This window comes from Suricata suricatta, chromosome 14 (genome assembly GCF_006229205.1).
Source record: "Suricata suricatta isolate VVHF042 chromosome 14, meerkat_22Aug2017_6uvM2_HiC, whole genome shotgun sequence".
Lineage (NCBI taxonomy): Eukaryota > Metazoa > Chordata > Mammalia > Carnivora > Herpestidae > Suricata > Suricata suricatta.
The window spans coordinates 59,680,644-59,694,576 of NC_043713.1; the positions used below are offsets into that span (position 1 = coordinate 59,680,644).

Genomic DNA, 13,933 nt, shown 5'->3' on the forward strand with positions numbered 1-13,933 from the left:
GACTCACAAGGGATGAAGTTCCTGAATGTGATGCAGCAAACCATCAAAACCCTTGAGAAGAAAGCAGGAAACAGCCTCCTTGATCTCAACCACAGCAATTTCCTCCTCGACACATCCCCAGAGGCAAGGGAATCAGGAACCAAAATGAACTATTGGGACCTCATCAAGATAAGAACCTTCTGCACTGTGAAGGAAGCAATCAAGAAAACTAATAGGCAACCGACAGAATGGGAAAAGATAGTGGCAAATGGCATATCAGATAAAGGGCTAGTATCCAAAATCTACAAGGAACTCACCAAACTCCACATCTGAAAGACAAATAACCCAGTGAAGAAATGGGCAGAAGACATGAATAGACCCTTCTCCAAAGAGGACATCCAGATGGCCTACAGGCACATGAAATGATGCTCAGCATCTCTCTGTATCAGGGAAATACAAATCAAAATCACACTGAGATACCACCTCATGCCAGTCAGAGTGGCTAAAATGAACAAATCAAGAAACTATAAATGCTGGTGAGGAGGTGGAGAGACGGGCACCCTCCTACACTGCTGGTGGGAATGTAAACTGGTGCAGCCGCTCTGGAAAACAGTGTGGAGGTTCCTCAAAAACTATCAGTAGAACTCCCCTATGACCCAGCAATAGCACTGCTGGGGATTTACCCAAGGGATACAGAAGTGCTGAGGCATAGGAGCACATGTACCCCAATGTTACAGCAGCACTTTCAACAATAGCCAAAACATGGAAAGAGCCTAAGTGTCCACATCTGATGAGTGAATCAAGAAGATGTGGTGTATATATATATATATACAATGGAGTATTACATGGCAATGAGAAAAAATGAAATACAGCCATTTGTATGAAAGTGGATGGACTTCGAGGGTGTAATGCTAAGGGAAATAAGTAAGGTGGAGAAGGACAGATACTATCTATTTTCACTCATAGGTCTAACAGGAGAAACCTAACAGAGGACCATGGTGAGGGGAAGGGGGAAAAACAGGGAAAGGGAGGGAGGCAAATCATGAGAGACTCTTGAATACTGAGAACAAACTGAGGGCTGAAGGGGGAGGGGGGGAAGGGAGGTGGTGGTAATGGAGGAGAGCACTTGTGGGGAAGAGCACTGGGTGTTATATGGAAACCAAGTTGACAATAAACTATACATGAAGTTAAAAAAATTTAAAAAATAAAAATACTACTACTAATAAAACATAAAAAAATGGGCAAAGACTCTGAATAGACATTTCTCCTAAGAAGACATACAGATGACCAATCAGCACAAGGGAAAATGTTCAACATCATTATTCATTAGGGAAATGCACATCAAACGGACAGAAACCACTCCCACCTACTAGGAGGGCTGTCATAAACTAAACGGAAAATAAGCATTGGCAAAGAGGTGGAGAAATTGGAAACTTTGTTCATGTTGCAAATGTAAAATGGTACAGCCAGTCCAGCCCTAGATGTACACCCCGAAGTACTGAAAACAAGTACACGAATATTCGTACATGAACATTCTCAGTAGCACTACTCACAATAGCCAAAAGGTAGAAACTCAAATGTCCTTTGACCCATAAATGGGCAAACAAGTGCCAGTCCATACATACGCTGGAATATTATTCAGCTGTAAAAAGGAATGAACTACTGCTCCACACTACAACATGGATGAATCTCTAGAACATTATGCTAAAAAAAAGAAGTCAAACACAAAAAGCCACATACTGTATGATTCCATCTATATGCAGTAGCTCTAATAGAAAATCCATACAGACTGAAAGCAGTCGTTGTTGCCAAGGGGAGAGGGGAGGTATAAGCGGGGAAGAATCTGTTTAATGCATTTGAGATTTCCTTTTGGGGAGACGAAAATGCTTTGGAACTAGATGGAGGTGGTGGTTGCACAGCAGTGTGAATGTACTAAATATCTTTGAATTGTTTACTTGAAAATGGTTAACTTACGTGAATTTCATTTCAGTAAAAAAAGAGGAAAATATAAATATATAGCTGTAAACATGTACATACAAATATACATGCATACATAAAGCTTAGGTCAGGCCAGCAAGACCTCAAAAACAAACAAACAAATGAACAAATAATTCGTTGTGTTGGGTACTTGGTGGTCCCTTTGGTTCTGGTGATTTCTTTGATGATTTCCCCACCATTCTCCCTTCTCCTTTTCTGGAAGTCCTCTTGGTCGTATTGGACTGATCTCCTAATTTTCTCCTGTTATCCCTTATCTTTGTTCTACCTTTTGGGAGATTTCCTGGACTTTATCTCCCGACAATTTCATGAATTTTTATTTTGTCAAATTGTATTCTTAATTTCTCACTCTCTCCTTTTTCTGGTGGCGTTCTGTTCTTGCTTTGCAGATGTAGTGTCCTCCCTCCTCTCTCTGCAGAAGTAAAGGCAAAGTGAAGCTTTCTTCTGCATCTCCGTGTCTCCTCTGTGCCCCTTTGCTTGGGAGGCTCCCTCCGGTGTCTTTCCTGCTGACGTATCTGACACAAGCCAGAGTGAGGGCGGGGAGTGAGGCTTGCTGGCTGTTGGGCTCACCCCAGGGCATCACCGGAGCACGCCCTGTGGCTTTCCCATGACCCCCCCATTCCCTTCTCTCTGAAGCGGTTCAGTGTCTCCCAGCAAGACTCCTCGACCTTTTGGGTGGTGGGTGTGGGTGGGAAAAACCAGGGGTCTAAGAGCCAGGCTGTTAAATGCTTTTCAGCCTGTCCCTTGCTGTCCCTTGTGTGTCCCCTCTCTCTGGACATCCCTTGGGGTCTGAATGGCTTATGTTGGACCCCCTCTACTGTGTCACAGCCCATGCTTCTGCTTTCCAACTTCTTGTGGGCAGTGAGGGTGCTGACTCTGTGGGTTCTGCAGTTTTGTCTCAGTTTTATTCCTGATAGTTTTATGGACATTTCAGCAGACCTAGGGCCAAAGGCTTTTCCCCCATCATCTTGAAATCAGAGTTTTGCTCACTTCTATCAATAGAATTCTCTAAAAAAACACATAAAAGCAATCCATGTTTATGGTTAAAACAAAATACAACAGTCTCTGTCGAAGAGTAAAAGCCTCCCTTTTAGAGGAAGAGTTAACTCCCAATATTTACAAAGGCTTCCGGAAGTGTTTTATGCAAATACTGAGGATATATGGGTTTGTTTTCCTTTTCTTTTATGAAACACAGATGGAACTGTGTATACTGATTTGTGCTGGTCTTTTTTCTGTTTTTTAAGCAACACTGCCTTAAAAAGTTCCCTCTTGAAGTTTAGCTGTATAGCACTGAAGTCTTAATTCCTCAAGGATTTGCGGGTTCCTTGCAGATAAAGCCTGGATTTGCAGAGGCTATGGGTGCGGGCAGAACATCTGTCACCCCGCTGCCAACTGCACTCTGTCCTCTGGGTGTGGATCAGCCGAGACACGGAACCCTTTCTCTTGTTCCGCTTGTAGGTAACTCTGTTCCACGGAGTGTAACTGTGTAACCTTGCACAGGTGATGGTCTGAAAACTGTATGTACAGAGTTCTGTTCTAGAGGAGAACATGGACATTTGTGATTTGGAAACCCACATTTGGAAGCCAGGATGAGTATCAGAAAAAGTGGATTATCTTGATTCCTCTACAGTGTGTGGGGGGGCCCAGCGTAGTTTCAGAGGAAGATGGCATTTTTAAGGCAAGTACATGTAAATGTCAGTTACTCAGCCGCCTCAAATTTTTGGTGGATTGAAGTGTGATAAAAATAAGCATATTCAGGTGTTGGTTTTTTATTCTCCTATGCTTCCTATTATAAATAAAACATTTTTTAAACAAAACTTTTTCTAAGATAGTCATTAAGAAAGTGGTAGTGATTATTTTCAAAGTGTAGTATAACATAGTTTGGTTTTGTAACTTTTATTTTGGTCTGGGAATGGATTCAGTATTGATCTGTGCGACACTTTCTATTTGGAATTCACCATAAGCGCAAAAACAAATACTGTATGATAAAACAGGGAAACTGGGCCACAAAGCCAGGTAAAATTAAACCTTTTCAGTTTGAGAAAATGGTCTCCACTTTAATTATATAGTATTGCGTCACAGTGAAAGCCTGTCATCACTGCTGTTGTGTCGATGTTCAGAAGGTTCCCCCAGCGGGGCCTCATTTCCTGAGATGCCCTCTGGCAGAACTTTGAGAAGATCAGCGCGATGGGACCTGAACGGCTCACCGGGTTGGAGGCGGGCACAGCCCCGGGGGTTCCTCAGCGCTCTTCTCTCGGCAGGGTCGCGAGGCCTTGGAGTGGGTGATCGGCCGTCTGAACACGGAGCTGGAGGGCCTGGCAGCTCCCACCTGCGCCAGAGCGTGATGCACCAGCGGAGCCCGGGACCTGGACGTACAGGTGGAGCAGCAGGCATGTTCACTCCCATCCCCCACCCCACCCCCACCCCCTGCTCCGGCCCCCCGCGGTGGGGCTGCGCTCTGGCTCCACACTTGGTCTGTTGGAGTGAGCATCTGTGATCAGTGCATGGCTACTCTGGAAAGACAGTGAGTTTGCCAGGTCTTGGTCTATAGCTTACCTTTACCTTCTTTTTTTTTTTTTTTTTTTTTTTTTTAAGTAATCTCTATGCCCTCCAAGGTGGGACTTGAACTCACGGTGCTGAGATCAAGGGTTGCATGTTCTGATTGAGCCAGTCAGGTGCTCCTAGCTTACCTTTACCTTTATCATCATCATCATCATCATCATCATCATCATCATCATTATTGTTATTGTTATTATTTGATGGAAGGTTTAATTTACTAAACAGGTTAAATCTCTGATATCCCTTCTCCAGAAGCCAAGATATCAGAGTGTAAAAGGGAATGGCTTTCTCCCATCATTCAAATAGAAGTTTCTCTGGGTTTTGGTCCTGGGTCGCCTGTAATCACAGACCATGGGTACCCCAGGTCCGGCTGTGGCTCCTCGGATCCGGCGTGAGCGCTGCAGGCAGTGGGGCGCCGTCCCTCCAAGCCGCGCTGTGTGCGGGGCCTGCGCGCCTGCCCGCCTTCAAGTTTGGTGACATTCCACAAATGTGACAGCTGTTCTGCGCGCACACCTAATCACCGACCAGATTTTATCTTCCACTGACCCCAGACCCTAGATTTAACTTAGGAGATGCGTTTTTAATGGCATGTATACAGCAAATAACATAAAGCCTCATTTGATTTTCTGAACAAGAAACAGGATACTTCTTGTTTGTTTAAACCAAACCAAAACCAGTTTAGGTTTTTAAGAGAAATGACTTATCAGGAGAAACTAGTTATTTTGATAATGTCCTAACACTTGCCTAATGCTTTATGTTACTGTCCAAAGCATAGAAGGAAGTCCAGAATCCTGCCGCCTTTCCTTAGTTTGCAGTGTTACATCCCCTGTTACTGTGTGCTTTGAGTTTGGTAGGAATAAAAGTTGCATACACTAGTTACTGTGTCGACTCTTCATCTAAACCAGAAATCACTACAGCTAGACAAGAAGTTTCCTCTTGGAAGCTGGACGAGTGCTCTATGCCATCCTGTGGTCTGTGTATGGGTACCTGTCTTCCGGTTAGGTAGCTGCCTCCATATGATTTTTCTAGAAGCACAGCCAGGAGCCCTCTGGAAACAAGGTTTCCCTTTTTTGTAGGAAAATTGGTGGTACTGAATATTCTTTTTTTTAATGTTTTATTTATTTTTGAGAGAGAGAGGGAGGGAGGGAGGAAGAGAGAGAGAGAGAGAGAGAGAGGGAGAGGCAGGCAGCAGCAGGAACAGGGGAGGGACAGAGAGAGGGAGACACAGAATCTGAAGACAGGCTCCAGGCTCTGAGCTGTCAGCACAGAGATCAATGTGGGGCTTGAACCCACAAACCGTGAGATCATGACCTGAGCCAAAATCAGATGCTTAACTGACTGAGCCACTCAGGCGCTCCCTGAATATTCTTTGAAGAATGTTCCACCTACTTGGCATTAGAACCAACTATTAAAACTAGATCTGATTTTTGCCAGTGGCTTTTTGGCTTCTAAAGAGTAGATGACTATTTGCCTCCAACATCTCTGTTAGGCGTGCTTTGATAGGAGGTAATTGCTGGGTGTCTCTGTTGGGAATTTTATTCCCGCCCCCCCCCCCCCATCGAATAGTATTCCCTAGCAGATATCTCCTTATGGCTGAGCCTTGGTAAATGCCCAGTATACTCAGAACAGGTGTTCATAGGTTCTGTTGCAACTTCAGTATCCAAAGAAGAAGCAGGGTTATTTATTTGGGTGACTTTGGTGGCCGAGGAGATGACCCTTTGTGAGCCAGCTGTTAGATTCTAGATATGTAGGAGTAAATCTGGCAGTATGACCACTTCATACCGCTTCAGTTTCCTCATCATAAAACAGACACTGAACCCAGCTCCAGGGATCAAGCCAGGGAGCTTGATCAAGCTGGGAAGCGCCTCAGTGCAGGCTTGGTCTACGGTGCCGTTACCACTGGCACTGGCCCACCTCAGGCCAAGGAGTCCCCTGGGAGCACCCCTGGGCAGGGCTAGAATTGGGAGCACTGGGCCTCACTGACGGAACATACTTTCTTTGATCGAGGGCATATTTTAACTTTTATAATCACTGGTGAAGAGGTAACTGTCGATGATAAAAGAGGCAAGTAGCAGGACATTTATGAGTTCTAACTCAGGACGGATTTGGATCTCTAGCCTTCACTGCTCATCATGTTCTAAATGCTTCTCTTCACCTAGTATAGGACAGTTTGCTTAGGGCAGGGGTTGGCAGACTACAGTCTATGAGCTAAGCACAGTTTTTGCATTTTTAAAGGGCTGTAAATAGAACTCCCACAAATAGAAGAGTCTGCAGCAGAGACCATATGAGGCCCACCAGACCTCAGACTTACTGTCTGGCCCTTGAAGCCGACCCCTTTCTTAGAGATTCCACTGCATCTCGTAGTCAACATAAATCAAACGAAATTTGTTCCCTTTCTGCTCCCTCGTTTCTTTAAAAAAAATTTTTTTTGTTTTATACTTATTTTTGAGAGACAGAGAGAGACAGTGTGAGCAGGGGAGGGGCAGAGAGAGAAGGAGACACAGAACTGGAAACAGGCTCCAGGCTCTGAGCTAGCTGTCGGCACAGAGCCCGACGCAGGGCTCGGACCCATGAACCGCGAGATCATGACCTGAGCTGAAGCTGGCAGCTTAACCGACTGAGCCACCCAGGCACCCCTCTGCTTCCTTGTTTCTAAGCAGTGCTGCTTCCATTTTCCAAATACAAAACCTGAGTTACTTAAGACTTGTTTCTCCTGCTTTCTTTCTGTAGCCATATGCAAACCAAACTTCCTTTAAAGTTCTCAGATCAATTCTGTGTCTTCTCATTTCACTGTCGAAGTCCGAAGTCCGCTTTAGGTCTTACCACCTGGGGTGGCCAGCTTCCAAGACAGGCCCCAAGGAGGCTGCCTCCTGGTGGCCATGTCTACAGGTGGTCCCTTCCCACACTGAGTAGCCTGCGGCCAGTGGGATACTGCGGAATATCCTGCAATGCTCTGTAACTTCCCAGGCCAGGTCTTAGGAGGCACTGTGACTTGTACCCTGCTCGTTCGGGCATCACCGGCTCTGCGGCAAGCCAGCTGCCATGTCAGGAGAGTGGCGGAGCCCAACAGGGAGGTCCATGTGGTCAGGAGCTGGGAGAGGGAGCTGTCTTGGAAGCGGATTTTCTAGTCCCAGGAAAGCCTTGAGCTAACTACGGGTCCAGCTGCCGTCTTGACCGCAGCCTCCGAGATGCCAGGCCAGAACCCCCCAGCTGAAGTGGCTCCTGATTTTCTGACCATGGAAACTTGTTAGATAATAAGTGGTTTTCCTTTCAAGCCACAGTGTCTTGGGGGTACTTTGTTATGTAGCAACACGTAGCTCATCTTCACTTTATATTAAATTCATACAATCACTTTCTAATTTGTCCCCCTTTCCTTCAGTTTCACTTCTTGTCAGATTATTCCAAAATAATCTCATAATTTTCCTTGGTTTAAAGAGCTACAGAGGTTCTTCATTCCTTTTTGGAAAAAGTCCAACCCAAGGCCTAGTCATTGGCCCAGATGACTCTGATGCAGGTGGGCATCAGATTGCACTGTGGGCAATACTAGATCCTCTCTCCCTGCTGAATCCACTTTAAAATCAGCTTCCAGGACGTCTGGGTGGCTCAGTCAGTTAAGCATCTGACTTCGGTTCAAGTCATAATTTCAGTTTGTGTTTGAGCCCCACGTCGGGCTCTGTGCCGACAGCTCAGAGCCTGGAGTCTGCTTCGGATTCTGTGTCTCCCTCTCTCTCTGCCTCTCCCTGGTTCATGCTCTGCCTGTCTCTTTCTGCCCCTCCTCCACTCATGCTCTTTCTCTCTCTCAAAAACAAACATTAAAAAAATTAAAACAAAACCAGCTTCCATGAAGGTGTCCTTGACTAATTACCAGCTTATAGCTTACTATACATTCCTAGACATTTATGCTGCCTTGGACCATTTTTTTAAACTGTTCACATAGTTGACCAGGTTACAGTTCTTCCAGAGCCGAGGTCAGACGTTCTGCGTTGCACAGTTCTGGGCATTCCTAAGTGCTTTGGTGACGTGAGGACTGAATTCAGAATCCCAGCAGCTAATAGGAAACGCAGCTGGAAATTAGCAGGGCTGTAAGCACAATTTAGGAATTAGACCTCAGGCTGGATGCTGGGCTAGTGGTTTGACCTCGGGCATATGACAACCTTGTTATTCCTGCTTCTCATCTGTGAGAGAGGGTATTAATGGTACCTACCTCACAGTTGAGGATTCAGGGAGATAGTGCGGCTGAGGGTGTTTAGCACAGTATCTGATATAGGGTGTGTACTCAGTAACTGGTAACTATTAGTAGCTACTGAAAATCAGCAAAATGTTTTTGAAATTCTGTGTTAACAGTAACACAGCACAGAATATCTAAGATCATAATGCTTATCTTGATAGCTTTCCTTATTCTCTTTTATTGACCAAATTATTTTAATATGGGAAATTTGAAATACAGTTGACCCTTGAACGATACAGAGTTAGGGGCACTAATGCCCCCCCCCCCCCCGCGTCAAAAATCCCCATATAGCTTTTGATTCCCCCCCAAACTTAACTACTAATGGTCTACAACTGATCAACATAGTCAATTAACACATATTAAATATATGTATATTCTATGTTGTATTCTCACGATATAGTAAGCTAAAGAAAATATTAAGAAAATCATGAGAAAGTACACTTACAGTACTTTACTGTATTTACGAAGAAAAAAAATCCACATTAAGAGGACCCACACAGTTCAATTCATATTGTTTAAGGTGCAACTATAGTTTTAATATTTTTAAAATTTGGTCCAGTTGGCACATAAACTTTAATCAACATGTTATGATTACTACTAAGAGTTAACTCCCGTAATGTAAAAGAGGCAAGTGGTAAAAACGTTAATGAGTACAAACCCAGTACTGATAAATATACCCTTCGCATTTACGTAGTAGCTTCAATTACAGGTCTCCAGGGTCTCTGTACATCTGTTCATCCACTCGTTAGTGGGGAAAAGCTGGGTCAGGGAGGCAGGGCTGTGCACTGTGCACGGTGGCCCCACCCAGGAGCTCTAGAAGAAGAAAGCCTGGAGAGGAATGGGTGGTGAATGCCATTTATCAGAGTCAGGTAGAAAACCCAGACTGGCAACTAGGGTCTCTGGAGCTCCAAGCGGACCATGTTAATGATGTGCGCTACTGCCTCAAGCTTCTCTGTTCTGATTAGCTACTTTAGGGCTGCAGGGCTGCAGTGATTTGCTGACTTTGAGGAAAGACGGCTGTACATGGCAGTTGTCTGTTAAAGAGCACAGATTAAAATGACATCAACTGTTTTGAAGACATCTTGATGGTTCCACCTTTGTATTTCTCACTTACTCTCATTTCTATACTGAACCTGCTAATTCATTCGTTAATTCACTCCACATATATTGAGCACCTGTTACATGCCAGATATTTTTCCGGAAACTGCGGAAATGGCAGTGAAGAAATCTGACAGAGATCCTTATCTTCACGGAACAGTTTAGGAGGGTGTTAGGTGCTAAGTGCAATGGAGAAAACATGCACAAGGGAGGAGGGAGGGTAGGAGGCTATTCAGGCGGCTGCTTGGGAGGGCAGGCACATGGAGACAGAACCAAGGGGTAAACAATGGGATGGAGTACATGATGGCTGAGTTTTCCATCTATTAGAGCTGTTCAAAGATAGAACGTTGCAGAAATAAGTGTCTCCCTGATCCTGACCATGTTTAAACAGAGCCGAGAGCTTGGAGTGAGGACTGAACACCTTCTTGGATCACTTTGAACTCTGAAAGTCATGAGTAGAGATCAAATTTGGTGGAGAAGAGAGCCAGGCAGGGATGGGGTCCCCAGCACTGAGAGGGCCAGAGAGACAAGCTTCTTGGCTGGGGATCCCATTCCTACACTGTGGACCCCCTGTAGCTGCCATTAACTTGTTCTTTGACCAAGCTGGATAACAAGGGTTCTCCGTTTTGCTGCCTCTTAATGCAGTGAAGATAGTCTGTTATATGTAATTGCCCCTAGAGCTGCCTGGTTCTTTACATATCTGACAGGAAAACACACCACACTGTGGGAACAAAGACCTGCCAGGTCTGACAAGGTCTTCCATTGCATCGGGTTGGGAGATGAACCATCGTTAACCAGATGTTGTTGATGTAAAATGCTGGGATTTTTTGTGTGTTTTTAATATACCAACTTTTATTCAACTTTTCTTCCTGAAAAATTTTTTAAATTTTGGATGATCTACTCAGGATGTTTTTTACATTTTTACATAACACACACAGACTCAGATTCTTTATAGTAGTTAGTAAGGCTGACTTTTTGTCTTTGCCTCCCCAAATTTCAAATAAATGCAGCGTATTTTGCTTTTTTTTTTTTTTTTGCATTTGTGTATTAGACATCATCAGGTTTGTCATCAACACAAATATTGCTTGGAAAGTACAGTCATTTCACCCTTCACTTTAGGGAAAGGGCTGACTTGGACACACAAAGACTTTTCTCAATTTCTTGTTAGGTTGGCTCAGGCTCTCTGCTATTTACCGGTCGGTATCTGAATGGTACTGGTTGTTTGCTCCAGTGTGTTGAATGCCTCTCCTGGATACAACTGACCTTAGAGATCACCTCATCCAACACCCTTACTTTAAATTGTAAGAAATTGAAATCCAGAAATGGTAAAGAACTTTCACAATGTCAGGCAGCTGTTCTGCTGCGGGGCTGGAGCACAGTGAAGTTAGAACCATTTCAAATACTTGAAACAAGTACTGTTTGAAAGAATCTGCTTCGCTGATTACAGACTTTTTTTTTTTTTTCAGTTATTGGGAAGAAAGCTCATCCTGAAAAATCCTTTTTGCTAGCAAATCCATTTTGGAACAGAGTAAGGTCCTGTTCTTACTGAGAAGGAAGTGTGTCTACCACTGGCTACACCCAGAGGAACATTTTAGGCTGTTCTAGGAGTCACTTGGAGGCAGAATGCTCACTGTTACGCCCACACTGCCAGTCCAAATTTATATCCTGTGACTCTGACTTCCGAAATGACCTTGATACTGTGCTGGGAAGACTCGAGGCTTTTATCTCATCATATTTCCTCTCCTTGGTGGGCAAGCTGGAATTTTCTTATGCTTCCTTCTTTCTTTGGGATGTCTAAGATCAAAATTTCTTCCTTTTAAAAGTAGAAGTTGGGGCGCCTGGGTGGCTCAGTCGGTTAAGCGGCCGGCTTCGGCTCAGGTCATGATCTCACAGTTCGTGGGTTCAAGCCCCACGTCGGGCTCTGTGCTGACGGCTAGGTCAGAGCCTGGAGCCTGCTTCAGATTCTGTGTCTCCCTCTCTCTCTGACCCTCCCCTGCTCGTGCTCTCTCTGTCTCTCAAAAATAAATAAAAGACATAAAAAACTTTTTTTAAAAGTAGAAGTTATTCTGATTCTTGTTTACGCCTTCAGCTCCATACAGCAGTGGCTGTGTTATTCGGAGATATGTGCAGAGCCTTTCGGTTCCTTCCATTTCTCCCACGTGCTCCCCCACAGCTTTCACCCCTCATCTGCTTAGGAACTTGATATTCAGGTGAGCTCTACAGAAATCCTCAATTCATCTTTGGCATCTCCACTCATCTGAACTGCTCCTTCGAGGACCTGGGATGTGATGTCCTCTGCTGTGTCACCCTAGGGAAAGGGACTGACGGACAATTCCTGCAGCCACAAGGAAACATCAAAGATATATGGAAAGGCAAACTTGAAGTGAGCAGGCTTGCTCAACGTGGTCCCTCCTTGCCAGCCACACCCAAGGCAAGGGAGTCCCCCCTTATTTGAGTCCACAGACAGTGAGATTCCTTAGTGCAGCTCATGAGAGTGGTCCCAGTGCAGGCCCTCCATGGTCAGGGCCTCCAGGCAGCAAAAGAAAGCGGAGTTGTGTTGAACACGGCGTAGGTTTAAACATCCAGAGGATCTTCAGTTCTTAAGCTGCAGGACATAAAGGAACTTTTGATGCCTTTTTCAAGAGGGAGGTCTTGTCAGTTGTGAAGCTCTTTTTCTTTTTAATGTTTTATTTTTGAGAGAGAGAGAGAGCATGAGCAGGGGAGGGACAGAGAGAGAGGGAGACACAGAATCCAAAGACAGGCTCTAGCCTCTGAGCTGTCAGCCCAGAACCCAACGCAGGGCTCGAACCCACAAACCACATCATGGCTGGAGCTGAAGTTAGATGCTTAACTGACTGAGCCACCCAGGCGCCCCAAGCTGTTTTATTTCCATTGCTTCAATGATGCTGAAGTGGCTTGAGTTTTGCTGTATCAAAATCCAACAGTAGAAAAAGAACTGCAGGGGCGTCTGGGTGGCTCAGTCGGTTAAGCGTCTGACCTTGGCTCAGGTCATGATCTCTCGGTTTGTAGGCTCAAGCCCCGCGTCAGGCTCTGTGCTGACAGCTCAGAGCCTGGAGCCTGCTCCAGATTCTGTGTCTCCCTTTCTTTCTGACCCTCCCCTGCTCATGCTCTCTCTCTCAAAAATAAAAAACCAAAAAAAAATTTTTTTTAAATTGCAGTTTTTTTTTTTGCCACAGCAACATCTGATCAAGATACATAAATTATATATTGGGGTGCTGGGTGGCTCAGTTAATTAAGTGTCTGACTCTTGATTTCTGCTCAGGTCATGACCTAACGGTTGTGAGACTGAGCCCCCACATCGGGCTCCGGGTTGACAGCACAGAGCCTGCTTGGGACTCTCTCTTTCTCCTCTATCTGTGCCCCTCCCCCATGTGCATGCACACACGTGTGTTCTCTCAAAATTTAAAAAATTAAATACATAAATTATGCATCATAGACATTTTAGTGGAATGAGCCAGAATAGTACTGCAAATTCAGTCTGCCAGGTAATTGCACCTGGACATTTAATTAGTGTAGGCGGAATTTTATATTAAGTAGGTTCTTAGTTCCTAAAGCTTTTTGGATGGACAAAAGAAGTTTCTACACATGGGCCTCTGGCTAACATGGGGGAAGAAGGAGTATACCCTATATGAACATTATAATGAATCTATGTGTGTGCGTGTGTGTGCGCGCGTGTGTGTGTGTGTACCTGCATACTCTGCAGAGAGACAAGAACTGGAGTCTTTAAACACATATGTGCAATCAAGCCCTTTCCTAATAATAGTTCTCACTACACAATGCTAGATTATGATGATTTACAACTATCTTCCTTCAATGGAACTGGGAAGGGAAAAGACAGATAGTTGTAAGGGTTACACAAAGCTTTCCTCTTTGTGGTATCCAAGTTCTCTATACCTCTGCGGTCCAGGAAGTACAAGGCTAGGGCTCTGACTTGGACTGAGAAAGTCTGTGAACCCTGGAGAGTGAGCTGGACTCACACACAAGTGTTTTGTTCTACAGACCTCACAGAGAAGCTTCAGCGGAAGGAGATCCTGAAATCCTGACAGATAAGGG

At 44.8% G+C, this 13,933-nt stretch overlaps 1 protein-coding gene across 5 annotated transcripts in view; it reads left to right on the plus strand.

The window, feature by feature from the left end:
- Window positions 1–13,933, plus strand: part of PRELID3A (PRELI domain containing 3A) — a 77,235-nt gene that overhangs the window by 30,610 nt on the left and 32,692 nt on the right. The window contains exons 6-7 of one of the 5 annotated variants that reach the window (XM_029922861.1): window positions 4,236–4,352; window positions 4,786–5,408. In XM_029922861.1, coding sequence (XP_029778721.1) covers window positions 4,236–4,319 — 84 coding nt within the window. In that variant the 3' untranslated portion in view covers window positions 4,320–4,352; window positions 4,786–5,408. Of the gene's footprint in view, window positions 1–4,235; window positions 4,365–4,785; window positions 5,409–13,933 lie in introns of those variants that run through there. The other 4 variants (XM_029922863.1, XM_029922859.1, XM_029922860.1 and 1 more) reach the window with 4 other exon arrangements.